The 27,039-nt window shown below is 42.1% G+C and overlaps 5 protein-coding genes across 6 annotated transcripts in view; 3 read left to right on the top strand and 2 right to left on the bottom strand.

Annotated features, from left to right (window-relative positions):
- Positions 1 to 71: 71 nt before the first annotated feature.
- Positions 72 to 9,150, top strand: LOC105230147 (small subunit processome component 20 homolog). The gene is made up of 5 exons (XM_011210754.4): positions 72 to 244; positions 304 to 2,866; positions 2,928 to 7,708; positions 7,765 to 8,478; positions 8,595 to 9,150. Exons 1-5 carry the CDS (start codon positions 200 to 202, stop codon positions 9,027 to 9,029), a joined length of 8,538 nt encoding a protein of 2,845 aa, XP_011209056.4. The 5' UTR covers positions 72 to 199; the 3' UTR covers positions 9,030 to 9,150.
- Positions 9,151 to 9,934: 784 nt separating this feature from the next.
- On the top strand, positions 9,935 to 12,279 carry LOC105230149 (uncharacterized). Its single transcript, XM_011210756.4, has 2 exons — positions 9,935 to 10,334; positions 10,402 to 12,279. Exons 1-2 carry the CDS (start codon positions 10,122 to 10,124, stop codon positions 11,920 to 11,922), a joined length of 1,734 nt encoding a protein of 577 aa, XP_011209058.2. The 5' UTR covers positions 9,935 to 10,121; the 3' UTR covers positions 11,923 to 12,279.
- On the bottom strand, positions 12,268 to 14,674 carry LOC105230148 (uncharacterized). The gene has a single exon (XM_011210755.4). The coding sequence runs from the start codon at positions 14,195 to 14,197 to the stop codon at positions 12,407 to 12,409; it is 1,791 nt and encodes a 596-aa protein (XP_011209057.2). The 5' UTR covers positions 14,198 to 14,674; the 3' UTR covers positions 12,268 to 12,406.
- Positions 14,675 to 14,814: 140 nt separating this feature from the next.
- LOC105230150 (mediator of RNA polymerase II transcription subunit 25) lies at positions 14,815 to 18,112 on the bottom strand. The gene is made up of 2 exons (XM_011210757.4): positions 15,736 to 18,112; positions 14,815 to 15,676 (listed from the first exon to the last, which is right to left on the bottom strand). The coding sequence occupies exons 1-2, from the start codon at positions 17,816 to 17,818 to the stop codon at positions 15,003 to 15,005; spliced, it is 2,757 nt and encodes a 918-aa protein (XP_011209059.2). The 5' UTR covers positions 17,819 to 18,112; the 3' UTR covers positions 14,815 to 15,002.
- A 629-nt stretch (positions 18,113 to 18,741) lies between these two features.
- LOC105230152 (7SK snRNA methylphosphate capping enzyme bin3) overlaps positions 18,742 to 27,039 on the top strand; it is a 135,452-nt gene continuing 127,154 nt past the window's right edge. Inside the window, exon 1 of one of the 2 annotated variants that reach the window (XM_049452277.1) lies at positions 18,742 to 19,372. The gene's annotated coding sequence lies outside the window, so the exon portion shown is untranslated. The remainder of the gene's footprint in view (positions 19,373 to 27,039) is intronic. The other variant, XM_049452280.1, reaches the window with a different exon arrangement.

Genomic DNA, 27,039 nt, shown 5'->3' with positions numbered 1-27,039 from the left:
AACAGCACTGAACAATCACCACATTATCAACAAAAGTACACTGAACGCGCGGCAACCACAACATGTGCGCTACAACTGACAGATATCATTCTGCCTACTGCCTGCTTTTGTGGAGCTAAAAATGTGTTAAACTCTATTTTAATTAAGTGTTATTAAAATATATAGAGCGTTTTAACAGGATAAATGTAAATACACAAGTATGGCGGAAATATTGCATAAAACTAAAAACACCAACACTTTTCGGGTAAGTACGTGCCAACTATGCACCACCAATTCATACTAAATACATGCTCTTGCTTTTAGTATAAATCCTTTGCGGACCGTGTTAATGAGATTGATATACGCCGTTTGGCTTTGTACCGCATTGGTCATGAAAACGAAGAACTGCCAGAGGAAGAAAATGAAACATGTTTTCATCAAACGCTGAAGAAATGGATAGTGTTAAACTTAACAGACGAGTTTGGCCAATTCAGTCGCAGATGTCTGAAGGTGGTTACATTGCCACAACTGGTGCACAAAAAAGACTTTGTGATAGATCTCCTATTAGAGCGTCTCTCGACGGCCACAACTCTATCATTGCAGCCATTATTGGAATTATTATACGTGTTAGCACGAGATTTGCGTGAGGATTTCTACCCATACTTTCAACGCGTACTCGATCGACTCATTTGTCTGCTGAATACACAAGACGCAGAGCAATTGGAATGGACATTGGTTTGCTTGGCTTACTTATTCAAAGCATTAAAACCGTACTTGAAAAAAAACATCGGTGTGGTGTTCCATGCCATTTTGCCACTACTAGATGAACAGCGTTACGAAGAGCATGTAACCAATTTTGCCGTGGAGTGTTTCTCCTTTATAGCACGTGATGTGCGCGATTATCGCAAATTTCTTGATTTCGTTTTGGACACAATAGCACGCGAACAGGTGGACAGCATAGCAGGATGTGGCCGTTTACTCTTTGAAATAGTGCGGGGTGTGAAAGGACAATTCCATTCGGTGGCGGGCGATTTTCTGCAGTTTATATTTGAATGCCTAATTGACGAACAGCGGGCCAAATCACAGGACAAACTGCAATTGCTTTGTGAAATAGTTAAGCACTCTGTGCAAGAGTTGCTCAACTTTTTGTCGCCTCAAAGCATGCCACTCTATTGGGAGAAACTCTGCAATGTAACCCAAAATATGATGTTAGCTGGTGTGGGAGCTTCGGAACGTTTAGTATATATTCTGCCGTTATACATACTCGCAGCCGAGCACCGCAATGGTAAATATCTGTGCGAATTAGATGTGTTGGTACCAACTGTAATCAAGATGTTGGACTACTGCGGGCAAGTACAAGCAAAAGGGAAAGCGGAAGGAGCGCTGCATTTACTGGTAGAATTGGTTAGCAAGTTATTACTGGCAAACAATGCCCATCTGACACAATTAGATACCAGCCGATTAATGAAGAAAGCGTTGAGCGTGCAACAACGCGATATTTATGCGCAATTTGTGTTACATGTTGGTGCGCATGCGCAGTTCGAACTATTAGTGCTACCTTCTGTCGTTGCCAACTTTGAGGACAAGTTTGATGAGCCTGCATTTGAGCTATTGGCACGCGTTGTCCTGCATAAGCGTTCACTGGCAGGCAATGCATTTGCACTGGAGTCGTGGCAGCCTTATATTTTACACATAAAACAACAAAACACGCTTGAAAAACTGAAACAAAAAATAAATAAACTTACATTTAATGAAAATATATTGGAAGAAGAAAGTAATGTTTTACGGGAGCAAGTTTTATTGCTAATTTTAGTGCCACATATTGCGGGGTTGGAAAAAGAGGCACTTGAGCCAAAGCTAAACACAATCTTGAACCAAATTTCAGATAGCTTAAATGCTGATAATAATTTAGCGCAGAAATTGGCATTATACTCGCTCGTGCTCGAAACGCATATTCATCTTAAATTTAAATGTGTGCCAAGTTTTGTACAACGCTCCATAGAGACGCTGCTACCCCATGCAACAACTAACCTAAAAGCTTTGGGCGCGCTGGACCAGCTCCTAAGCGCAACGCCCACATTTACCGAGGAAGAAATTCAACGCATATCGGAACTTTTGGTGCCCCTGCTCAGTTCGCATGCGCATGATGTGCGCCTGCTCGCTGCGCACTGCCTACAAACGCTACATCGCCAAACGAAACTGGCGCATCCCTATAAAATATTCTATGCCGCCGAATGCATTGAACCGAACGTGCATAATTATCGTGAGCAATTGCTGCAACTGCAGCAACTCGAGACGGCCGGCGAACTCTACCGCGCCATTGAGAAACTTGAGCCTCAGCGCGATGTCTACAAGCGGCACATACTGCGCTTTCTGCTCGGCATGCTGTACCACAACTTCAAGTTTGTCTGGGAGCCGGTACTGAAACTAATAGAATCATACGCACAAGCGATGAGCGTCGCAGACTTTTGGGCCATTTATCACCAACTATTGCAGCAAACAGCTGAAAGCATAGACTACACTGCAACTGCCGCGCATGATACCACCGCCGCCGCAGTAGAAAATGTGTCTTGTTGGCACAGCGCGATTTTAAATGAGTTGCTACCCGCAGTGCAACTGCCCAAACAAACGCAACAACAGTTGCTAAACTATCGCAACCTGTTGTGGATGCGTCTGCCACAATTTGGGCAAATGGCACAACAAAAAAATCGCGATCTTGTCGGTCTCTTTCTGCAATTCGTTAATGAGGAGTACCGCGCGCGCTTGGAAAGGCGCGAGCTGACGTGGGATCTTACACAGCTCGCAGCGGGACAAGCGCAGGAGCAACTCGCAGAGGCAGAAACTTTAGACAGCGATGCGGAGGAGGATGACGACGACAAGCAAACAGGTAAGTTACTTTTTTAGTCTGAAATGGCATAATATATAATATTTGATTTCTCTTTCCACAGAACGCTCTCGCAAAACTGGACGTCGCGGCAAACAGCGCAAGGATCAACAAGGCTTCATCGCCAAAAGCATACTTCAAACGCTACAAAGCAAACTTGGCGTGTTTGCCGCGCAAACGAATCCACGCTCTCTTTATCGCGAACCTGAATTATATGCGCTCTACATGGACCTGCTCGCTGGTCCGAATGCACAGTTACAACGCGCCGCGCTCGACTGCATACTCAGGTACAAATCGAAAGCATTGACACCACACAAGGAACACCTATACGCATTGGTGGATGAGGTAAAATTCAAAGAGGAATTAGTCAACTTCAAATTAGACGAAGCCGTTAGCGAGGAACAGCGGCCAGAGCTCATGAAAATACTGCTACGCATTTTGTATGGCAAAATGATCACCAAAGGCACACAGCGCGCGCTGAGCGCACAAGCGCGTAAATCATTAATTCTCCGCTTCCTGGGACAGTGCACCACCGAAGAAATTCTTTGGTTCTTAGAAATGGCTTTCGGCAAGTATGCCAAATACACCGAAGCCGCTTTGCCGCTAGAACAGATACCAGCGCTAGTGTTGGCCGATTTCGATATACACGCCGCGTGGTCGCCGAAGAAGCTGCAAAGCATAGTAAATCTGCTGGAGCTGATACGCAAAGAGTTTGGCGGCCTAATGAAGCGTGACTTCCACATTTATATGCTGAAACTGCTAACATTCGTGGGATGTGCTTGTAATGCCATTTTACTGTTGCCCGCGGCGCAGCTGGCGCTTATACATCCGAAGATGAGCGTGGTCTACAAGAATGTGCGCAACGCCGCCTTACTGAGTTTGGTGAATTTCTTCGCGCACATTGACGAATTCGAATGGGAGGCCGCGCAGGTTCGCTGCTTGACTGAGGTGTATGTTTGGCCGGTCGTTGAAAAGTTGCCGCAAGATGCCATTCACACGCCGACACCGTTGTTGCGTCTACTCTTACAGTGGGGTGAGAAACCGCAGCACTTCAACTTTTTGGCACAACGACGCGCGGATGTTGTAGATACGCCGGAAAACACGCCTATCTTCCATTATGTGGTAGCGCTGCTGTTGAATGAGAAGGCGAAGCCCGCAGTTCGACGTCCCATTATGGCATTGGTCGAGCGTCTGTTGGATCCCAAATCGAAAGTGGAACAAGTGGAAGTTACTGGTCTACATATTGTAAAGCCTTACATTCCGGAACTCTTGAAACGCCTGCGCATGAACTTTAGCACGCGCGCCGCCAAGCAAGCAATCGACAAACGCGACCTCAATATACTGTCATTACTCACCGCACATGTGGAGGACGCAGCGACATGTGACAGCTTATTGCAGCTTTTACTCCCGATCCTCATCGCGAAGTCGCAGCGCAACGCCAGTGAAGAAGTAGTCACACAAGTCATAACGACACTGGCAAATCTCATCAAGCAGCTCGACGCACCTGAGACCTATCTACGGAAACTCGCACCACTTTTCGAGCAGACGCAAGAGGTGAACGCGCGTAAGTTGTTGTGCCAGCTGGTCACAGACATAGCGCGCAAGCGCCATAAGCAGGCTACCCAAAGCAATGACGAAGCGCTCATAGCGCAGGCGACGCGCTTACAACGCACCGCGCGCCTTACTAGCATGCTGAACGCGTGGGACAAACGCTGGGTGGAGCAGCCCGATTACGATAAGCGCTTGGATGCGCTTAAAGAAATAGCGCAGCTCTTGAATGCTGAACATGATGGCGTTGATATAGAGCTTGGCGTGCTGGTGATATATAACTGCGTTTACTTCATTAAATATGACAAGGATATGGGCTTGCGCGACAATGCCAGCGAACACTTGCGTTTGCTGTTGCCGCGCCTCGCTCAACGCTACGCCGCCATTGCAGATGACAAATCAAATGTGGACTATTTAGTTGGTGACGTGGCCATTAATTTGCTCAGGCGCTTATTGCGTGACAACAACGACAATGTGCGCTACGAAGGCATACGCTTATTGGGTGAATTGGCGCGCCAAGCGCCTACAACGCACGCGGTCTTGCAAGACTTGGCACCGCTGGGCGATCAGCAAGATGCAGAGGTGGATTTCTTTGAGAATCTTACACACTTACAAACACATCGCCATGGACGCGCGTTACTGAAATTCTGCTCTTACGCGCAGACGCTGACGCAACGCCTCTGCACGCGCACGCTGACTGAGTTTGTGTTGCCGCTGGCCACGCGCTACCTCTTGCAGGAGAAGCACGCTGGTAAGCATACGCTCATAGACGCCGCTATTGAGACGGTAGGCGTGGTATGTCAACTGCTGCCCTGGCAGCAGTATCACGCGCTGCTGCGCTATTATCTCACCAAGCTGCGCAGCTCACAAGAGCATCAACGTCAATGTGTACGCATCGTGGTGCGCATACTCGACGCGTTCCATTTTGATTTGACACAAGCGCAAGCCGATGCGCAAGCGCTGCAACAGCTGCGCGCTAAGTTGAGCAGTGAAGAAGCGACTGAAGCAGAGGAGAAACCCGAAACCGCAGCGAAAAAGGAAGTAGTAACAGCAGAGAGCGCGACAACAGAGCAGGAAGATGCGGATGAAAAGGAAATGGAAGCCGATGTTGAAGACGAGGACACAGCACTCGCTGCAGAACTGGCTGCCGCGGACACAGACCCCACAGCAGCGCAGGAAGACACCGCACCTGCTATTTGCGTAATCAACGCCGCGCTGGTGCTGCCCGCCGGCGCTGCCAAGCGCGTTATGCTCACAATCACCACCATACTTATACCGACGCTCAATCGCGCTATCACAGAGCAGAGCTCATACGACAACAAGCACAAAGTGAATCGTAAGCGTTTCAGCGCAGAGCGCGAAGAGGAGGAAATACTGCGCGTGCCCATCGCGCTGGCGCTTGTCAAACTGATGCAAAAGCTGCCCAAGGAACTAATGGAAGCGAGCTTACCAGGCGTTTTCATGAAAGTCTGCACCTTTTTGCGCTCGCCACTCAAGTCGGTGCGCATGCTAACGCGCGACATACTGAAGAAGATTATGCTCGCGCTTGGCGCCAGCTACCTTGCGCTACTTATGGACCACCTGCAATCGCTGTTGACGCGCGGATTTCAAGTGCACGTGCTTGCCGTCACTGTGCACGGCGTATTGGATGCGCTGCGTGAACAATTGCAGCCAAGCGATATTGAAAACTGCCTGCACAACTTGCTCGACGTGGCGCTGAATGATATTTTCGGTGAAATCACCGCCGAAAAGGAAAACGAAAAGATTGCTGCACATACACCCGAAGCTAAACCGAGCGCCAAGAGCTACTTGGTGCTACACATAGTGGCGCGCAATATACAAGACAATTGTCTGCTGGATCTGCTCATGCCGTTCAAGGAGCATCTCACGCGGTCGCACTCGCGTAAAGTCACCTTGAAAATACAGGATTGCTTTGCGAAGATAGTGAGCGGTTTGGTGGAGAATGCGCACATTTCACGCGAGAGTTTGCTCATCTTCATCTATGGCATCGTTTCAGAGAGTATCACTGATCTGCTGCCGGGCACACAGAAGCGCGCGCTTAGCGAAAAGGAGAAGGAGCGTATGCGACGCGCGCGCCCCGACTGCTTCCTCATACAGCCGGCGCCGCGCACACGTTCCGGCGCGGTTAATAAGCGCGTGCAATCGAACGCGCAAGCCAATGCGCATATACTTATCGAATTCGGTCTGGAGCTATTGCAAATCGTTTTGAAACGCAAAAAACTGGTGGAGGTGGACTATCAACCTTTCTTGAATCCCTTACTACCGCTGCTACGCGACGCGCTGAAAAGCACACATGTGCGCGTGGTGACTTTTGCGCTGAAATGTTTCGGTGCTATTTGGAACGACGCTTATGAGTTGCCGGCGCTGCAGCAGCAATACCTTAGCGACGTCGTGGAGCGCATGTTCGAGATATTAAAGAACATATCCACCTTTGGCGCTATCAAGCAAGATGAGAATCTTCAATTGGTTAAGTCGTCGTACAAAGCAATCGTGGCGTTACTGCGCAAATGCACCGATTACGAGCTGACGCCCGAGCAACTGCAACAGCTCGTGCTCTATGTCGAGCAAAACCTGTACGAAGGCGAACATCAGGCACTCTCCTTTTCGCTGCTCAAGGCGCTCATCGCCAGACGCGTAGAGGCTGAGTCGTTCCATCAGATAATGAAACGCATCGGCGACTTGTCGATCCAGTCACAGTCGGACTTTGTGCGCGACGAGGCGCGCAATATACTGATCACCTACATAATGGAATATCCACTGAAGAAGCGCGTCGATCAGATTGTAAAATTCTTCACGGTACAACTACGCTATTCGTTGCCCTCGGGTCGGCAGTCGGTCATACAATTCCTGCATGCTTTAATCAAGAAGTTCCCGCTGAAGATACTTTCCAAACGCGCGGAATTTCTTTACATCTCGCTGGGTCCACGTTTGGTCAACGACGAGGACCCGAGTTGCCGCAAGGCGATCGCCGACTGCATCGAGTTGCTGATTACACGTTTGGAGAAAGTCGATCGTCAGCGTTTATTCGACATGACGCTGCTCTTCTTCGAAGCCGGCAATAAGCCATCGGTGGCGGAGATGGCTGCGTCGCTTTGCTCGCGTTTTCTGAACGCGGAGAAGCAATCCTTCGCGCCGCGCCTCAAACTCGTGCTGCCCACAATTGTAGCGCGCCTTACAATGAATAATCCCAGCGCGCCCGGCAGATTTGTACGCGCACCGACGGCGCTGGGCTTTGACGTGGATGAAGAAAAGCTCAAGAAACGCAGAAAATACAAGGTAAGCTTATAACTTGTTAAATGCTATTGATAATAATAAATTTTGTGTTCCTGCAGAAAGTTAAAGGCCAAAACATGAAGCAAGTCGAGGAAATCGTGCTCACTGAGGAGGAGGTAGCCAAAACGGCAGAGGAGCACCAACGCGCCATCGACCACGAAATCATACAAATACAGTATTGCCTGCTGAAGATGTTGGACTACTGCGGCGTGGAGCTGCTCAGCGGCAACAATGCCGAATTGAGTCACGTGATCGACGAACTGGCTTATGAATCACAGAAACTGCTCGCGCATGAGCACGCCTGGGTGCGCTGCAATGCGGCCAAAATTATCGCGCTCATTTTGAGCAACTACGATTTTGCGCGTGTCGGCGCACAACTGGCGAAGACTCAACAGCACACAGACTACGCAAACGGCAATGGTGTGGACGCTAATGCAGCGAAATTCGATTTCATCTATGCCAATCCCGTTTACGATATTAAATCGTTGGTGTTGGACTTGTGCGCCCAAGTGGTGCCCGGCGACACACAACAGAATATGATTGATGAAATAGTCAAGATCTTCCTTTTCATTGGCAATATGCTGCGCGATGTGCCTTTCAGTGTTAAGCAAGAGAAGCAGGAAGATGACGCAGCTGAGGAAAAAGAGAACACAGCAGTGGAGCAGAAGGAGGAGCATACGACAGGTACAAAAATTAATTTGTACTGGCTGGTACGCAATATACGCTTCCTGATTAACAGGGAAGTGGCTAAGGCGCCACATTCCACCGTCGTGGTAAGTAAATGCCGTCGCCATATTAAGCAAACATAACCTTTATTTTTTGTCAAAATATAAATTTTTTTGTCAAAATATAATTTTTTTGTAAAAATTTTAATTTTTTGCCTTTGTAGCGTTCAGCACTTTTCACGCTAATCGAGGGTCTCATCACGCTGCTCAATGTGGAAACACTGGAGAGGCTGGCGCCACCTCTGCTCGGTGCGCTGGTACGTGAAATGTCTGAGGAGGACCAAAATGTCGATAGTGACTTACGGCAATTGGCGCTACGCGTTGGTAGTCGTTTGCGCAAGCGCATTGGCTCCGATCTGTACGATAAGTTGCGCACGCGCACGCAAACTTCATTAATGCGTCGGCGTGCCGAACGCAAGAAAGTGCTGGCGCAGGAGAAGATACACGATCCGTTGCGTGCGGCAAAGAGGAAAGCTGCAACTCAGGAGCGCAAAAAATCGGCGAAGCGCTTGAAGGCGGATGTGATGCGCGGCAAGGCAGCAGACACGAAGCAAAAACTAAAGAAACGCAAGCGCAAAGCGGATGAAGAGCTATTCTAATTTTTATTTAATACTAAATAAATATAAATATTATAAATACATATGTACGTGTAATTGAAAAGTTGTATAAGGAAATTTACAAAGAAATACAGTTTTATTATTTAAAGAAATAGTATTTTTATTTCTTTCAAAAATTTTTGTATTTGATTTGTTCTGTTTTATTAATTTCTAAAAATTCCAGTTTTTTCTAAGATTTGTATTTTTTTATATTCAATAATCAATATTTTTATTTTAAATGTTTATTTTTTTCTATATATTTATTTTTTTCCAAATTTTTATTTTTTTCTAATTTTTTTTTCTAAATATTAATTTTTTTCTATAAATTTATTTTTTCTAAAAATTGTATTTATTTTTCTAAAAACTTTATTTACTTTTCTAAAAATTTAATTTTTTTTGTTTTTTCCCCAAAAATTTATTGTTTGTTTTTTTAAATTTTATTTTATTATTTTCTCTATATTTTTTTCCAAACTTTTTTCTGAAAACTTTATATTTCTTTCTAAAAATTTTATTTTTAAACAAATTTTTTCCAAAAAATATTAATTTTATTAATATTTCTTCAATTTTTTTATGAATATTTTTTTATTTATTCATTTTTTTTTCAATTTGATAGGTTTAATAAATTGTTTGTTAAATTTAGTTTTTTGTATTATTTTCTTAAATTTTTTTTTATATAATTCTTCTTATTTAATTTTTTATTTCTTTATTTTAATTTGTTTTATTTTTTTTATTTTCTTTTTTATTTTTTGTCCGAAAATTTAATTTTCATAATTTTAAATGGATATTTTAGTAAATCATAGCATCATGTATAGCAACATTCCACCCCTTCAAATTGTCGCAGAAATAAATGTTTCTTAAACATGTTTTCAAAACATATAGACTGCTTTATCGACTACATGTCAAAAATCTGCGTTACCGATTCAAGTAACAACAATCAAAATTGACAATTTCGCTGCGCTTTACTCCGCTCCTTTGTTTATTAAACAAAAAAGTCCAAATAAACATTACGCGTCTGAAGCATTACAACAAAAAGTAGCAAAATTTTGATACACTGTTTATAGTTGATTGTAAAAGCGCGCAAACTTGCAATTTGCTATGTTGCGTTGCATACGTTTCGGTGAGGTGTTGCTGGATGAGACTTTCCGGACATTTTTAATATGTAATCAGTGCCAGGCGGAATTCGTGGAAGTGCCCGAGTTTCGTGTACATCTTGCGACCACCCCCTGCGGACAGCGGCTATTTAAGGAAGATGTGGTTGGCTTAAAATTTGGTCCCGCACAAGTCACGCGCAGCAGCAAAGAAAAAACAGTGAGTGCATACAGGAGTTTGTTCTTTTTGGTTTACAAAAAAAATTTAATTGTTTATGTGCTTTTAGTATTTGTTGTATAATCCAGTGGATGTGCAATTAGCGACTACAGAAACGGTGATAAGCAGCGTCACTGCAACAGCAGAAGGTGGCGACGATGCCTATTTAGATTTAATGAAAATTGAAGAAGAATTACTCGATCCACGTTGGTACACAGATATTGCAAATGCACAGACTGAGGTTGCTAGTCCACAAGCTGCTGCATCATTATCGAGCGCCATTAATGCCAATAAACCGATGGAATATAAAGAACTCGTAGAGGCTGTGGGACCCTATGTCCAATTCAAAGAAAACGCCGCTAAAAGAAAACCAAGCAGCGTTGTGGTAAGACGTTTTCCCAATAAGTCTGATAATCCCGTTGCTGCTAAAAACAATCCAGTATTACAAACTAAACTTGAGCCAAGCAATGACCAAAAATCGGTGCGCTTGCTGAATCCTGCAGTGAAACGAAAACTTGATATGACACCAAAGCAGGTGCAATTTAATGATAAAACGACTGTAAAATATGTAATTAATGAGAAATTGTGTACAAATTCTGCGCCAATAACTGAAGAAATAACCCTAAATAATGGCGCGGTGGTAAAGCGACGTAAAACGATAAATATACCAACCGAGCAAACAAGCATGCGACAAGACCTGCAGGAACAGACTATTCGGCGAAGTTCAGATGTACCAAAAAGTACAATCGGAATAGCCGCAGTACGTAAGACTGTCACACAACCAACAAATGTAGTAGGAGCTAACAAAACTGCAAAATCGCACAATATCGCAATTGCTCCGACTGTGGTTAGTTCAAAGATTGTTGCTCCAACAAAATTGCCATCAACAGCTGCACCTAAAACCGACGCAGCAGCAAAGAACAAAGGCCCGTTGCCTAATACACGTGTGATAGCTACACAAATGAATGGCAAAAATCAAACAATTCACTCCAATTTATTAGTTAAAAATCCTACCACATACGCCAGAGCCAACTCGAATGGCATAACAAGCGAAAAACCGCTACCAAATCGAACCGCGCCCATATCTGTCAACAAAGTAGCACCAACAGCTACAAAACCACAACAACGTACTGTTAATACATCGGGCGTAGGAGCAACACAAATAGCACCCGTCGTGTCTATAAAGCAAACAGCACCACCCGCACTAGCACCCTTATCAAGTAGTAATCCCACTGCCACGGCTCAACAGAAAACCAATGATATATTAAACAAACTGCAGACGCGCGGTTTGCAGGTGAAGCGCACGCAGCCGCCCGTCACAACATCGGTCAACACGATTCAACAGAACAAAACGATGGAGCTGCTGCAAAAACTGCAATCCAAAGGCATGAAAGTGAAAATACTAAATGGCAAAGAGGCGTTGTGTGCAAGTGGTGCGACGGTTGCCCAAACTAGTGCCAGCATCAATTTGCCAACCACTGCAGTGAGAGACGCGAAAATCGTGTGCAACGTGGGAAGTGCCGCTTTGGCGCTGGTGAAACCAAATAAGACGATTTTAAACAATAAGCTCATAATTAAGAAAGTAAAGTAGTAGTGATAGTAGTGATGTAGAATTTTACTGCGTTTTGTCGATAACCGTTAGGCTATTTTTGAAACAAAGCCAGATTTTAATTATTTGTTTGTTTATCCGCCATACAATTTTGTTTAGATCTGAAGAAAATTCGAATAGTCTACATAAGCTTCTTTTATGTATTAGTTTCATATTCAAATTTTTTAAATTAAAATTCATTATGTAATGCTTAATATTTAAGCAACCGAATACGCGTCACTAAATGTTTACTGTTCTCATCTGTGTTGAATAAAATATTAACATATGTCTGTATTTATGTTCACTCAGCTCGTTCGGCACAGCTGAGAAGGAATACTTGAAAATAAATCGTTTTCAAAAACTTTATTAAGAAAATAAAAGCGTAATCTTAATAGCATTTTTTAATGTCGGGTTTAGTGCTGATACAACAACAGATCTCTGATACTAACGATATTATACATAAACAGATTAATTTTACTGAAAACAATCATGGCTGCAATGACAGTTTGGAAAATGGTCTATCTAAAAGCACTTTACTCAACGTTGCGGTATTGGCTATGCTCACAGCCTCACCTATATGGCCACTATCCGCCGCCATGCCTCCTTCTGGTGCAACGGAGTTGCGAACCAATTCACGCAGACTTGCGGATATTTTCGCTGTTTTGGCAATAGCCTCTTGTCGGCGTTGGCGCTCTTCAACAAAACGTTGCGACTGCTCGCATTTCTGCTGTATGTGTTCCTCTAGCTGGGCCAACCGCTGGCGCTCCAACTGCTGCGCTTCGCGCCAGTGCTCCTCGTGCACCAACTCTTCCATCTGGTTGTCGTAGCGTAACCGGCGTAGATAGCTGTCGAGCATGTTGGCGCGTATATGCTCGGCGCGCTGCAAGCGTTCGCTTAAACGTTCGCAAATCTCTTGCTTACGTAACTTTTCGTCTATTTGTTGCTCTTCCTGCTGTACAGCGACCGCCTCCGCGCGTCGCAACTCGTCACAACGGCGCTGACACGCCGCTATACCACGTTCAACTTTAAGCGCGTCAAGTCGCCGTTTCGTGCTCTTATCTTTTTGTTGCAAAGCTTCGCGCAAACGCCGCAGTTCGCTCAAATCGCGCTGCGCAATTTCGTTTAGGCGCGCCTTTGTCAACAAATAATCTTGAAACTGCTTGTCGCGTATCGCGCGTTTGTACTCCTCCATTTGTGCGCACTTGAAGAGTTCGCGTTCGTAACGCTCATTTTCCCAGTATTTGCGCGCCAGCCAGGCATTCTCTTTGGCAATGGCGCGCTCGGTGCGCTTATGCGCCATACGATTCAGTATGCGCTTATCGTGTGCGGGTACTTGTTGGTAGGCGGCACGTACTGTGGGCGCCAAGCAGAGGCTGGCCATGGAGGCGCACAGTTTTTTTGAAGTTAGCGACGACGACAAATGGACCTCGTCGCTGGCTGTCCCGTTGCCTTTCGATTTAATAGTGCAACGCGGCAGAGTATGGGAATGTTCGAGCGTACTGGTGTCTGCATGCTCCACTGTTGATAAGGTTTGTTTAAGCGCGCTGATGCCGTTCACTTGCAGAGAGGCCATTGCGTCGTTGTCCTCGTCGTCGTTAAGCGCGCTCAGCAGTTCCTGCAAGATCTTACAATCGCGCGTGTAGTATGTGGCGCGTTTAGCGGCAGGACCAACCGATGTGGAAATTAATGGTGATATGCTGCGGCTGCGCACGCTACATACACTTTTGGAGCGCTTCACTGTAGCCGCAGTATTACGCTTTGGCACTGCACCATTCTTGTGTTGGCTCGCCGCAGCTGGGCTTGTACGCCCGGAATGTGTTGGCGTTGTTTTGGCGTTTTTGGATTTATGTGATATTGTTGATATGGCTTGTGTACTGGAAGGCTTCGTTAAATTTCCGTTTGATGTTGTAACGGTGGTGTTTCTTCTTCTGGCAGCTCTAGATTTACGCGTCGAACGCTTTTTGAAAATATTCTGATCAATGGAAATGGTGGAACGTGTTACTTCGGTTGGCCGAGTATATTGAATCGCTGCATCTTCTAGTCTCTCAAGCGCGTGCCCGCCACGTTCTAGTCCGTCAGTTTTGCACTTGTTATCGATTTTTTCGAAATGCTCACCACAGTTGAGTGCTTCCGTATTTAAGCTGCTACGGTGTGAGCTGTAGCAATCACAGTGGCAAATCTCGCAGCAGCTGTCACTTAAGTTCAGTGAGTCAAGTTCAGCTAAAAGCCGCCAGTGCTCCGCCGCCGCCGTACCTCGTGCTGTAGCGCGTCCATGCATGGCTTTAAAAAGTTGCTCATCAACACTTTCCCTGTTTTTGCTCTCGTCTTGGCACTAAATAAATGTATCAGCTATTCAATACCCATTCGTCGGCTTTGCCATCTCCGCGCGCTTCCGTTCGACCTAGAGGAATTAGGTCGCTATACAATAACGTTGTTATTATTCTTTAGAAAATCCGCTTATATATCGATTTCTTTCGGTTATGCCACTATTTTTGGACTTTTCAATCTGTCCATTTTTTACCGACTGTTCATCGGGTTTCTTTCGTTCACCACCCAAATTGAACGTCGAGTTTATTTACTTTCTATTGATTGTGGCTAGCTTTGGTGTAGTTTCCATGGAGATCTTTTCTGAGTTTTGACATGTGTATTATACCGTTTCTGCATCGGTATTTTGCTGTTGGTATAGCTAAATTACTTTACTTCGTTTTAATGTTCTCTGGTTTCAGTTAAATTTAGGGACATTAGAAAAATTTTTTTAATTGAAGAATTTACACCAGAATATTAAATTTATTTCTTGCTAAAATATGTATGTATGTTGTTAGTGTGATTTAAATTATGTAATATTATAGTAAATAAACGTTTAAAAAAGAAAAGTGAAACTCAATTATATCCAGTTATTATTTCTTTAAGTGTGCTTAGATGGTCGTTTATTATTAAAAAATTAAATCAATTATTTATAACGTTATACTAAAAGAAAAATTGCAAAAGTATAGAAAGAGACTAACAATTTCTTTTTCGACATACATAATACATACGTAAACACATACTTAACTGTATATATCCACCGATTGGCTCTCGTCAATTTACATAAAATCAAAGTTACTCTCATCATACGGACGATTCCCACCCATAGGCACACCGCCACCCGGTCCACCGCCCATTTGATTTGGTGGGCCGCCACCCATTTGCCCAACCACCGGACCGCCTGGCCCACCACCACCACCCATTTGGGGCCGAAATTGATTGGTAGGCGCTGATTGTTGTTGCAGCAGCAATCGTAAGCCAGGATTGTTGCTCATCATGGGACGCACCATGCGCTGTTGCTGTTGTTGCTGCTGCTGTTGTTGCATGGCCGCTGCAGCTGCTGCTGCTTGCGCCACGGCGTGTGGCATTTGTGCATTCGGTCCACCCATCATGGGCATCCGCTGTTGCTGTTGTTGTTGCAATAAGTTCATTTGCTGCTGATGCTGCTGCTGCATTGGACCACCACCGACCATTTGATCGGAGAGCTGCATGCCGATCACTCCCGGTGGTGGTCCTCCCCCTCCTGCTATGGGTCCGCCCGGGCCACCTCCGGGTCCTCCCATTTGCATGTTCATTTGCTGAGCATATTGATTGTAATTTTGTTGCTGTTGCTGCTGTTGTTGTTGTTGTTGTTGCTGTTGTTCCATTTGATGTTGCACATCCATTGGAGTAGGTTTTTGCTGTTGCTGTTGTTGTGCCATTACGTTGGGCGGCAGGTTATTTTGCATTTGACCTGTAGAAATTAAATATGAAATTAGAATGAGCGCCTACCGTTTTTTGCTAATTACTTACCCATGGCATTCTGCATTTGTTGCTGTTGTTGTTGATGCTGCTGCTGTTGCTGGTGTTGTTGTTGTTGCTGCTGTTGTTGTTGCTGCTGCTGGCCATGACCCATTTGTTTCTGTTGTATAACCTTTCTGAGACGTTCCACAAACATCGTCTGATTATTAGGAATAAATCCAAGAAAGGCGTTTTTCTCCTGCGTGTACAGCAGGATTAAGACCTTGATTTCACAGGCCGGTCCGGAAGGGTTTGTAAAGTGTACGCAACCGGCAAAACCTGTGGCCATCACTTTGGAAAGCGTATCCAGCGCCTCGCATTGCGTGGGTTTAAATACCACCATTTTAGATTCCTTTAAGAACTGGCCACCAATATTGCCCACTAGGTGTTTCGGCATAAGTTGCATTAATAGCTTTGGTGGCCAATTATCGGCTTTAATTTCGGGTTCGCCATCTTTGAAATTTGTGGCCACGCTGCACTGTAATGTTCGAGTTACTTTCTGTTGATCGGGTTTGCTCTTTTCATTCCACTCAAGAACGCCAGACCAAATCTTATCGCGATCTCGGGGATGCGGAGCGGTATCATTGCCACTAGTAACGCCCGAAGTTGAGGAGACTGGCTGTTGCATGTTGCCGGGACCACCTCCTGCTGCATTTTGGTTGGGCCCCTGTCCACCTGCATTGTTCATAGATTGTTGTTGTTGCTGCTGAGATTGATTCTGCTGTTGCTGTTGTTGTTGTTGCTGCTGTTGTTGTAGTTGTTGCTGTTGCTGCTGCATTTGCTGCAATTGTTGTTGCTGATGTTGATTCAACATTTGTATTCGCATTTGTTGTTGTTGCTGTGCTAACATAGGATTAACATTTTGGCCGGGTGGCGCGCTTAGTTGTGAAATTAATGCCGAATTTTGATTTTGACCAGGTCCTATTGGGCCTGGACCACCTGGTCCCATACCAGGCGGCATACCTCCCGATCCGCCCATAAATGGTGCACGGGGTTGACCAGGTTGTTGCTGTTGATTAGCTTGAAACATCCAACGATTCTGAGGATTTATGTTAACATTCGGCTGGAAGTTCGGATTTTGATTCGGGTTTTGGTTCACGAACTGTTGTTGCTGTTGCTGCTGCTGTTGTTGTTGTTGCTGCATCAATTGTTGAGGAGTTAAAACAGGTCCTCCTGGTCCTTGTTGAGATTGCTGCTGTTGATTTTGGTTCATACCACCAACTGGATGCTGCGATCCTTGTGACCCTTGAACAGGTCCTTGTGTGTTGTCGATTTGCATTGGCCCACCTTGTTGCTGCTGTTGCTGTTGTTGCATTTGTGGATTTCCGCCACCTCCGACAGGTACAACCATTTGATTAGGCATAACTCCACCACCACCACCTACATTGACGGTGTTCGCATTTGGACTAGGAGGGCGTTCCTTCAAGTGATATCCTTTAAGAAGAACCAAATGTCTGATGTTTTTAGCATAATTTTTGGCAGTAACTGGTTGATCACCATCCGCTTTCATGAATAATTTGAATAACACCGGCATTTTGCGTGGTGCTATTATGGAGAAATTAATTTTTCTTTCATGAAATAATGTCGCCAATTGTTCCACTGTTTTTCCCATATGTTTCCAGCATTCCATTACAGGTGTAGAATATGGTGGGCTATTGCAGATTAATATGCAATGACGTTGTACATTCAAAGCATCAATCATTAGACGCGAGCGGCGTTCCTTCATGTCTTCAAAACAACAATGCGCTGTAGCTAAGCCTTCACACATATTTGCACAAGAATCCATACCACCACCAACCAATGGCAATTGTTCAATTGTTTCCAACACCTGTTTCGGCCAAACAAATGGCCCGTACGTCGATACGGCAGGATCTAATAAATTTGCAGCAGTGCGGTATATTACAATGCCATATTGCGTGGCGTGCCGTTCGGAGATTAGGTATTCACCTTCATCCCCCTGCCAACCTTTTGTGAAATGTTCAATAGTGGGCACAATATAATTACTCTTCAACTCGTTCATGTAAGCGCCATTGACAGCGGTGGCCTCAATAACAAACACCACGTCGGCTACGACGTCCAAATCCATGTTCTGCATAGTTACAACAATATGAAATTATTTGTATCAATGAACACCATACGTTTTTCCTTCGAACTGCTCTACAGTTTGGCCAACACAATCACAAGCACACAACTTTCTATATTTAATACATACGGACACCAAAACTATATCAACGCATTTTTGTTTTTGTATTTCTATTTACTTTATTTTAATAACGATTGAACAGTAATTTACTAAACAATTGACAAAACGGTATAATTTGTGTATTTTGCAGAATGAAGAAATTTCGCGTATACTTTTATTCACTAGCTCTGCTTTTTCTCAAAACTAACCATTCACAATTACACAATAACAAGGTAATTCACCGGTAAAATCACGTTGCCAGATTCCCTGTGCACAACTTTCATGAATTCATTAATTTATGACAAAAATGAGTAGTTATGTTATTAATTAATTGATTGCTAAAAAATGTACAAAGTTGTTGTAAAAGTGATTTGTGTTTGTATTTTCTTTTTAATAAATTTTTGGCTGTCTTCCAAACCTTTGGCTTCGAAATTTATGTATGATCCGCAAATTTAGAATTGCTAGGCGCTTCATGACGCTAACTCATGTAAAGTTTTAAAACACTTTATTCATTAATTAATCATTAATTTAATTTCACTTAAACATATTTAATTTATGCCGTTCAAATATCTTAATTTTTTTAATAATAATCATAATTTTTAGGTAAAGTAAATTCATGTAAACAATGCTGCTTTATGAAATACAACTCTGCCAAAAATCATCTGTTCTTGAGAAAACAAAAGCATTCGCCATAGAAAATTCCATTCGAGAATACAGCTGTTTCGCTCATACTCATATAAACTCCATTCGTAATCAAAAATCGAAGCGGCAGCCATCTTTTTCCATGCTTTTTCCTGGCAAACGATTTTGGTCCAAAAACATGTGAGACTGACTGACACAACCCCGTTACAGATCGCATGCAGCATACCATTTTCTTTTAGCCAAAGTATTATCAGCAGGCAACGACTTGACCACAACCAGCTGAAGACAGTGGCAGTCAGCGACTAGAGCTGAAATAAAAATTCAGTTTGTTTCCAGTCGTCGTCTCGTCAATATTAAGCTAAAAACTTTTAATTTTTAAATACACGTGTGGTCAGACGCAAGTTAGAAGTGAATATGAAAAACTTGATAAGTCAACAAAGCGTTACTTGCGAATAAACTTAATGCCAATTTGACAATTAATGTGTGGCGAGTTATGATATTTCTTAACTAATGTATATGTGCGTTTAAAATAAATTAACAGTGCAAAAAATTGAGGAAAAAACCAAATAAAAGTGAATAATTAGTGCAATTGTGTATGAATTGATTTCGAGTGCCGTGTATGCTTACAATTACATTTGGGTGAAAATTTTCTTTTTTATTACATTGTAGTGAGCGAGAGAAATACTGTAGTGACAGATTTTTCGCGCTAGACTTTGGATATCGTTACATTTCGCTTGCACAGAAGTTAGTGGCGCGATGAAACGTTTGTAATCGTGCTTCTATTATGTTGTGCTAGAAAAAGACAAATAATCGCGCAGTAAAGAGGTAAGTTCAGTAGTTATCGCATTCATGCTGGGTGTGCGAGTGAATTGGTTAGAATTTAGTGCTGTCTATTTATTTTGTTTTTACGCCCCGCGTAGGGCCTTCAGTTCATCATCGTTTTTGTTTTTGTTGCTTCTTCTTCAGTATTTTGTTTTTGTTTTGCTTGCAATATTACGGCAATTGGTACATGAAATGTATGAAATTGGAAACGTATGAAAAGAAGGTGAAGCAGAGAATGAAAGAGAAAATTGAGTGAATTTTTGTAGAGAGCGTAGTCACTTTTTCACTCTCGTACAAATAAAAGCGAGAGTGAAAAGAGCTTTTGTAGATTTTCTGCACCCCCTGAAAGTTACGTATTTAGCGCACTGGTGGAAAGTTTAAATTTCTATTACGTTTCCGTATACCCATACGTATATGTGTATATAATGTATGTGAGTATGTTTTTACGGGAAGTGGTAAGTATTTATATACATATGTTGTATGTTACTTAAGTGTTTCGAAAAAAGTTGCTAGTTGGCTTAGGGTTTGTTGTGCACACACTTTCTGTTTATGTAGTGCATAAAGCAGTGATAGCATGATAAGCGTCAAAATAAACACAACGTGATAACGCTTGATTAATTTGGGAAAACACACAATTGTAAAAATTATTAATGCTACTGACTCAATAAAATTTTTCCATTATAAATATTTAATTAATTGATAAAATTCTGTAATTGCAACAACTACTTACAACAGGTAAGACTTATTTCATTTTTAGCTTTAATTGCCTTAATATACCCACAGCACGGCATTTGCCATAAATCAGCTGCACACAAGCCATAAATTTTAGTTAGCGATGCCACCGCAATACCCAGCGCCGCTAACAGCAATTGAGTGCCTACCACAATATCTCGGAAGCCAATAAACAATCAAAAACGTGCTATACCAATGAGGTTTACATATGTACATACATATGTATGTATGTATATGTATGTAGGTATATACGAATTTTCATCTGGTGGCCCATTCAACTACTCTGAAAACCACTAACCACCCAATGGTTAGTCGATACTGAAACTCCATTTGGCCAATAACCTTTCTATGAGCTGCCATTCAAAACTTTTGATATATTACACAGCCGGCAGTGCTAAGAAAGTGAGAACACTCCTTTGGCTAGCAAGTATAATGCTTACAACTACAACAATTACAATAGCATCGCCCGTGAGCGAAAAGTCAATTTAAAATGCAATAAAATGTTGAAACCACCAAAGAGAGGTTGAACGCAAAAAAGTATTCTTCCATATATACTTGTAGGGAACAATTGCGTGCGAAAACGTGCCAACTCAGCCAAATAATCGGTTTATGGTAAAAAGAAAATAATAAATTTTCCAAATGACAGTTGCCAGTAAATTGGTGAAAAACAAGGATATTACTAGTCATTTGTAGCGAAGATGTGGGTTTTGCCCCCAGTAATATTGTGGCGCTTGCGGTAGTTTGGGTAGCTACTTCGTGTTGAAAGTAGTCAGCTATTTCCTGCAGAGTTTGTAAATTAGTTCTACAAGTGGCATTTACGTTCGTTCTGTGATTTTTTAAATCATTTATTTCCCGTGAAAAGAGAACCGACACTCACCATCTCTTCGTCGATTTCAAAGCTACTTTTGACAGCACGAAACGGAGCTGCCTTTATGCCGGGATGTCTGAATTTGGTGTCCCCGCAACACTAATACAGCTGTGTAGGCTGACGTTGAGCAACACCAAAAGTTCAGCAAGGATCGGGAAGAACCTCTCCGAGCCGTTCGATACCAAACAAGGTTTCAGACAAGGCTACTCTCTTTCGTGTGACTTGTTCAACCTACTTCTGGTCATTCATTATTCCCGTCCTGCTATATGATGTAGAGGCATGGACGATGACAACATCTGATGAGTCGACGTTGGGAGTTTTCGAGAGAAAAGTTCTGCGAAAAATTGAAGGTCCTTTGCACGTTGGTCATGACGAATATCGTATTCTAAGGAACGATGAGCTGTATGAAATATCAATATGACATAGTTCAGCGAATTAAAAAACTGCGGCCAAGCTGGCTAGGTCATGTCGTCCGAATGGAGGAAAACACTCCAGCTCTGAAAGTATTCGACGCAGTACCCGCCGGGGGAAGCAAGGGAAGAGGAAGACCTCCACTCCGTTGGAAGGACCAGGTGGCTTCGCTTGGAATCTTCACTCCATTGTCGCCACCTTGCGAAAAAGGAATCGACTGGCGCGCTGTTAATTCGACTTTAGCCACGTAAGCGGTTCCCAGTAAAGAAGAAGAAGATGCTCTCGCAGCACGTTTCCTTAACCTTCCGTTGGGTGATTTCGATGACAACTAACCTGAGCCTTGTCCCCCAAACATGGTCTAGTTGACCGCTACAACCAAACATTTTATTTATTGCACCATTTTACAAGTACAAATCCTTATATGTATGTATGTGTCGGTATGTTTCCTCTGCATGCAAAAAAGTTTCAATTAAGCATTATGGAATCACAACAACAATATAAAGCAATAACCATCTACAGTTAAAGTTATATTGGTGTTAATAATGACAGCTATCATTAAAATAAAAGTTTTACGGTGCATGCAAATATCGCACAAACTAAATTGGACGAACAAAGTGCGACAGTGAAAGGTAAAACCATACACGTATCAGTGCTCACACACGCACACATGCATATGTATGCTCATGCGATTGCCGCTCATTTGCATATACAGTTTTTTGTGTCCCTTTGTCTTTGCATTGTTCTTGTTTGTTATCTCCAACAGTAGTGGTTGTTGCTGTTGCTGCTAGCCCCACACTAATTTTTAAAAATGCGTTGCAAAACCAACCGCCGCCATAACCGCTGGCCCTGGCATGTGCCGCCACACAAAAGCAGTGTAGTGGAAGAAGCATATTCATGCATGTGAAGGTAGCATGCACTCCCATCACATATACGTACATTTACTATATATGTGTGTGTGTGATATGTTTCTGGCATGTGTGTTTGCAGTTGAGCATGAGTTGTGGACCCCTGCCGAGTCTGCGGGCGCATAATATGTAAATCGTTCGCGCTAACTGCGGTGTTGACGATGCTGCTGCTGCTGCTGCTGCTGCCATATAGCCAGTCAGTCAGCCAGCCTAGTTTAGTCTACGAAATGCGCGTTTACAAGCTTGCTAACATGCGGGTATTGTGTAATTTTATACCCTGCACAGGGTATATCAAGTTTGCCACGATGTTTGTAACACTCGGGAGCAAATGATACGCTATAAAAAAAATATATAAATGATCAGTTGAGTCGATTTAGCCATGCCTGTTTGTCTGTATGTACGTGAACTAGTCTCTCAGTTATCGAGATATCGATCTGGAATCTTGAAACCGTCCTTTTCTCCTAAAGAAGCTGCTTCTTTGTCGGAACTGAAAATAGCGTACCAATATAAGAATTGGTTAACCTACTTCTCTTTTATAGAGCCAGCTGGCAGCCAGTTTCCAGTGAGGTCACCTCATGCCTTTTTAATCACAGCGCATCAAGGGGCGACAGTCACCTAAGCACCGAACAGGCACGGTCCCTGCTTTACTTATGTAGAGCCAGAATGCAGCCACCTTCCCGTGAGATCACCTCATGTCTTTTTAATCACAGCACATCGAGTGGCGATAGTCACCTAAGCACCGAACAGACACGGTCCCTGCTTTACTTATGTAGACCCAGAATGCAGCCACCTTCCCGTGATTTCACCTCATATCTTTTTAATCACAGCACATCGAGTGGTGATAGTCACCTAAGCACTGTCCAGGCACGGTGCCTACTTCACTTATATAGAACCAGTTTCCCGTTAGATCTCTCGTGATTTTTAAATCACATCACATCGTGACGCGGGAGCCACCTAAGCCCTGAACGGACACCCTGCCTGCTTTACGTATATAGAGCCAGCTGCCAGCCAACTCCCCAGAGGGTCCCTCATACCTTTCAAATCACATCTCCGTTGAAAATCACGATAAAAATCATTGTATACAATGTTATGCTATAATATATAGTGGTGTGTAGGGAATGATAGCTTCGGTGCAGACGAAGCTGACTTTTTTCTTGCTTATATTTTTTGTATAAAGCATATGTCTGTATGTATGTTGTCTGCTAACGTGCAACGTGTACTCACTTCTAATAGATTTTCTCCATCTGTTTTATTCTTTATCTGTATCAATGCTCGGTTCGCTGTATGTCTGTTGGCTTGTAGACCACTTGACAAACCTATTTCCAACTCTAGTTCTTTTTATCACATTTCGTTCGTTTTTGTGGGTTTGTCGGTCTGTCGCGCTATCTGTCTGTCGGTCTGCCTAGCCGTCGATGTGTGCTTTGGTCTGCAGTCGTCTTGTTTTGTTTTTTTCCGTGTGTTTGCTCGCCGTTCTTTACCGAACTCATTCTCATTCACCGGCAGTTGCCCCATTTATTTTGTCTTTCGTTCTGTTTGTTTGCCTTCTATTCATTTCAATTAGCGCGCTCTTCTGTGCAACGTTGACCCGTCTGCCCACCAATGGCTGTTAGCAGAACTTCTGTGTTGTCGGTTTTTTGTCTTCCAACCGTCGATTCGACTGTGTATTGTAAGTTTAATTCCCTATGTAAAATATCTCAAAGTTGGTTTATAATTGCCAATCTTGTAGAGGAGTTTGGCTATTTGGCAATAATGGAGGAAATTGATTCCTTTTAAAGGCTGGTTGACTAGAAAGCATCAAATTTAGTTAAAGTCGAAGCAAAAGCATCGAGGTACTGACCCTTCTCACGATAAGCGGGTATGCATAGGTAAACGGAACGGATCCGGATTTTTATCCTTCCCCAGACTGTCAACTAGGAAGCATACCTCGATAGTACTTCAATGATTTTTAGCCCTCCGAAAGCTTGAATTCAGAAGCATACCTTGATATTACTTCAGTGAAGGTTTGTTTTACGTTAAAACAACAGCAGGAAATGATTTCGTAAGGAATCCGAAGTTTAATTCGTAAGCCTCAATAAATAGAAGATCTAAAAATTTCCATTTTCTAAATTTGTCGCCAAAACCGCAGCTTTACTATTGCCTAGGCGTGTATGGATAGCTACCCAGAGCGCATTTACACACACATTTTTAGCGGCGTTGCACTTTCAGGTGCATGCCATTGCCATAGCTCGTGGTTCCAAAGACTTGTACTGTCTTTAAATTTTACATATCTGTCGCGAAAATCCATTTTTTCCATACATTTTTTTGCTCGCTTTTATCATCGGTTCTTCCGTTTAGTGTCGCCGGCCGTCGCTGCTGTGGATTGGGTTGTTTGTGTCGCTTTTCGACATTTTGCCGACATTTTTTCCACTCGCCCAGTCCATTAACACCTTTCCTAAGCTTACACATAGCGACTCTCGTTCATTGCCACGCACATCTGTATGTACATACACACTTTTATGCAAAAGTATGTATATTTTCCGTGTCCTCAGCATTCATTTGCATTTTTCAACTATTTGGTGCGTTAGCACTCGGCAATATACATATGCACATCTATACATGCATCTATGCTTTTGTATGTGCGTGTCTCTGTTCGGTGATTATGAATATTTTAACTCTCATCGCTATGGGTTTTTGGAGAGTAGAAAATATTGGGCATCACTGGCATCGCCATTTGCACACACACATACACACACTTTCATATGTGCTTACATACAAACATACAAGAATTTCCACGTACACACATTAAATAAAATTTAACATTGATTGACGTTAGCTTAGCAGACAATTGCTTTTGGAGCAGGAATATTTATGCGCGTAAATATGTATGAGCTGCTCCGGCTCGGTTCCTGTACAGACTATGACGCCTTTTGAATTTTGGGGTCGTTAAAGGTAGCTTTTGTGCTTTTTTTACGTTAGGTATGCGCATAAATAGAACCTACCTATTCTATGAAAGAGGCTTGAGCGCAAATTTATTGTTTTCATTGTGGTGCGCAAAAAATTTGATAAATTTTTACGTCGTGTTTTTCAAGAAAAAAGTGAATCGAGGCATTGTTCTCTCTCAGAGGTCGATAACATATTTTTTATATGAAAAATGTAATAGAAATTTGGCTTTTTAGAAAAAAATTAAGTATTAATTTTTTATGCAATTATTTTGCTCGCAACTGTGTCTGCATGGTTTTTGAAAATTTTGTCGAAAAAAATGTCACGGATCTTTAAAATCCTTAATTTTTTTACAATACCGCAATACTGTCCGAAATGACCATGGTACCGCTATACTTTTAATAAAAAGTGAGGTTATGTAAAAGATTTTGTTATGTTGTTCGATGATGAATTTTCTTAAAATGTTATGTTTCTTTATATATTAAACAACTGCTAGTAAAAAAAATTATATATTTTTTGCATCTTAAAAAAATTTCCTAAAAAACCATTATTTTTTTACCTTAAAAAATTTTCTTTTAGAAAAATTTTTTTTTATCTCAAAAAAATTTTATATTACAAAAAATATTTTATTTTATCTTAAAAGAATTTTAAAGAAGAATATTAAAAAAAATATATTTTTTATTATAAAAAATATTCTACTAAATATCTACTATAATAATATATTTTTTTAGTAAAAAAAGGCCAAAAAATTTTTTTTTATCTTAAAAAACAGTTTTCAAAAAAAAAGTTTCCAAAAAAAATATTTTTTTATCTTAAAAACAATTTTTGTTTGCCTCTTAAAAAAAAAAATCAAAAAAAAAATTATAAAAATTATTTTTATTAATTCATAAAAAATTTTACTAAAAACCACAAAAAATAATTTTTTTTCTTAAAAAAACCCCAAAACCTACAAACAAATATTTTTAATCTTAAAAAAATTCAAAAAAAAAATATTTTATTTAATTCATAAAAAATTAAAAAAAAAATGTCGACTAAAAATTGTAATTTCACATTAAAAAACAACAGCAAAATTAAAGTGCATGTGATCTCACGATTTTTAAAAAAATTATGTAATTTTCCCTGTGGGTTGTGTAAGTATAAGTAAGGATGTGTAACACATAGTACATACATATACATACATAGCTCATTACATGAATATAGCCTGTCGCTGCCATATCGCTCGCTTTATAGTCATTTTGCACGTCCTTTGTGCCATCATCATTATTTTTATTCCCCGCAGTTGCTTTGTTTCTTTGCTCGCTATTTTTGCTCGCTTATTACCTTTGTAATTTGAATAGCAAATCAACAGCAGCGTATATTGCAATCTTCAATTGCAGTGCAAGCACTCAATTGCAATTGCAATTGCAAACCCGACTGTGAGCAAACCACTTTCGACTTACAAACACATGCACATAATGTACTCTGGGTGGGGGGCAACAAAAACAATATCAATAATTTTCTAACAAGGGTATCTAACGATACTAATAAGTACCCGCTATAATAATAATGATAATAATAGTAATACAACAACAACAGCAACCACAATAACAACAACAAAGTGAAGGGGGATAGCAAAAAATAGTTACAGTTCACAACGGTTCACGTCATTTGCAAGATTTAGCTCGAACAAACTATGACATAATTATAATGACTATAGGCAACAGTAACAAATTGTATTAAGTATAAACATAAAGGTATATATTTAATAGAAACTGAGTTGGAGTTTGATGCAACGCTACGAGCGGTTTATGCATTTTTATTGAGTATTCTTCATTTAAAAGTAAGCTAATTAAAAG

The sequence above is a fragment of the Bactrocera dorsalis genome, chromosome 3, assembly GCF_023373825.1.
Source record: "Bactrocera dorsalis isolate Fly_Bdor chromosome 3, ASM2337382v1, whole genome shotgun sequence".
Taxonomy (NCBI): domain Eukaryota; kingdom Metazoa; phylum Arthropoda; class Insecta; order Diptera; family Tephritidae; genus Bactrocera; species Bactrocera dorsalis.
Note: the sequence above shows the minus strand (reverse complement) of the source record. Positions and strands in the feature narration are given on the sequence as shown.